The 1,323-nt window shown below is 38.5% G+C and overlaps 1 protein-coding gene across 1 annotated transcript in view; it reads left to right on the top strand.

Annotated features, from left to right (window-relative positions):
• LOC104754245 (protein arv1 homolog) overlaps positions 1,069–1,323 on the top strand; it is a 3,505-nt gene continuing 3,250 nt past the window's right edge. Inside the window, exon 1 of the mRNA XM_019239816.1 lies at positions 1,069–1,158. Within this exon, the coding sequence (XP_019095361.1) occupies positions 1,150–1,158 (9 nt within the window). The 5' untranslated portion in view covers positions 1,069–1,149. The remainder of the gene's footprint in view (positions 1,159–1,323) is intronic.

The following is a 1,323-nucleotide window of genomic DNA, read 5'->3' as shown; positions in this document are numbered from 1 at the left end:
CAGAGGAAGTATTGGAGGAGCAGCTTGAACCAGAGGAAGCACCGGAGGAACAGCTTGAACCAGCGGAAGCAGCAGAGGAAGCGTTAACCGTCCCGGCGGGTCCTATAACAAGGTCACGGTCCAAGAGGTTCAACCAAGCCATCACTGGACTACTCAAGGAGCTGAACAAGAAGCTAGAAGACGAGACTCAAACCACTTGGACGTTGCTCACAGCTCAAGACGAGTGTGTTCTTGGGAAGCAGATTCCTCTTCAGGAGTCTATCAGGATGTGTCGAAGTTTGTTGAGTATTGGGACAGTGAAGATGAGTTACAAGAAGAATCCATTTGAATTATTTTTGAGACTTTGAGCTACAAGAAGAATCCATTTGAAGTATCTTAATTTCTCTTTTGAGTATGTTGAACTCTTAATTTCTGTTCTGTTTGAATATTTTTTTGAGTATGATTTGAACTCTTAAAAGGTCTAATGCCCGTTTAGCATGATTTGATCCAAGACCAACCCACACAGCTCAGCCAGCGCATATGGAAGACTCAGGATTTCATTTGCCACATTTGCTGCCTGTAAAGCACATGACGGTAATAACTAATAAGATTAGTGAAGCACTAGACTTTTTTAGTAGGTCTGGTTAATTCTAATTACTAATCTAGCTAGACTTTTGAATATATTGATGATTACATAGATGAGTCCAATTCATAAGATATTTAAACTACAAAGTAAAAAGTATATCTAGCTCTTTAAAGTTGAGATTTAATGTGTTTAATTCATTTTAATATATGGGATCTATGCATTTCAAAACGCTACGTCATATGAACAAGGGTTTTATTCGAATTGAACCATTTACAAATTGTAACGTATATGCTCATTATTACACCTCGTCCAAATACCAATCTTAAAGCAAACGTGGGCATGATAATTAGATTTTAAGACTGAATAAGTAAGGCCCGTTAACAGGCCCACTGAGAATTCAAGACCTAAACCCAGATCTGGATCCGGATCCGGATCCGGACCCGGACCCGAACTCCTATTGTTCCTTATTCTTCTTCTTCGAGGGAGAAAGAGAGAGAGCAATGGCGAGTGAATACAGATGCGTGGGATGTGGGTTTAGGGTAAAGTCATTGTTTATTCAATACTCTCCTGGTAACATTCGTCTCATGAAATGCGTAAGCTTTTAACACAACCCAATTAGGGTTTTTGTTGATCTTGTTTTGTTTTTTATATGTTTATGGTAATAATTTCTAAAAAGTTTCCATATCTGAATCTTACCTTTTCTAAGAACATATGTATTGTTGTTTATTTAGGGAAACTGCAAGGAAGTAGCAGACGAA

The sequence above is a fragment of the Camelina sativa genome, chromosome 17 (genome assembly GCF_000633955.1).
Source record: "Camelina sativa cultivar DH55 chromosome 17, Cs, whole genome shotgun sequence".
In the NCBI taxonomy this organism is placed as follows: Eukaryota; Viridiplantae; Streptophyta; class Magnoliopsida; order Brassicales; family Brassicaceae; genus Camelina; species Camelina sativa.
This window is presented reverse-complemented; position numbering and strand designations above follow the sequence as displayed.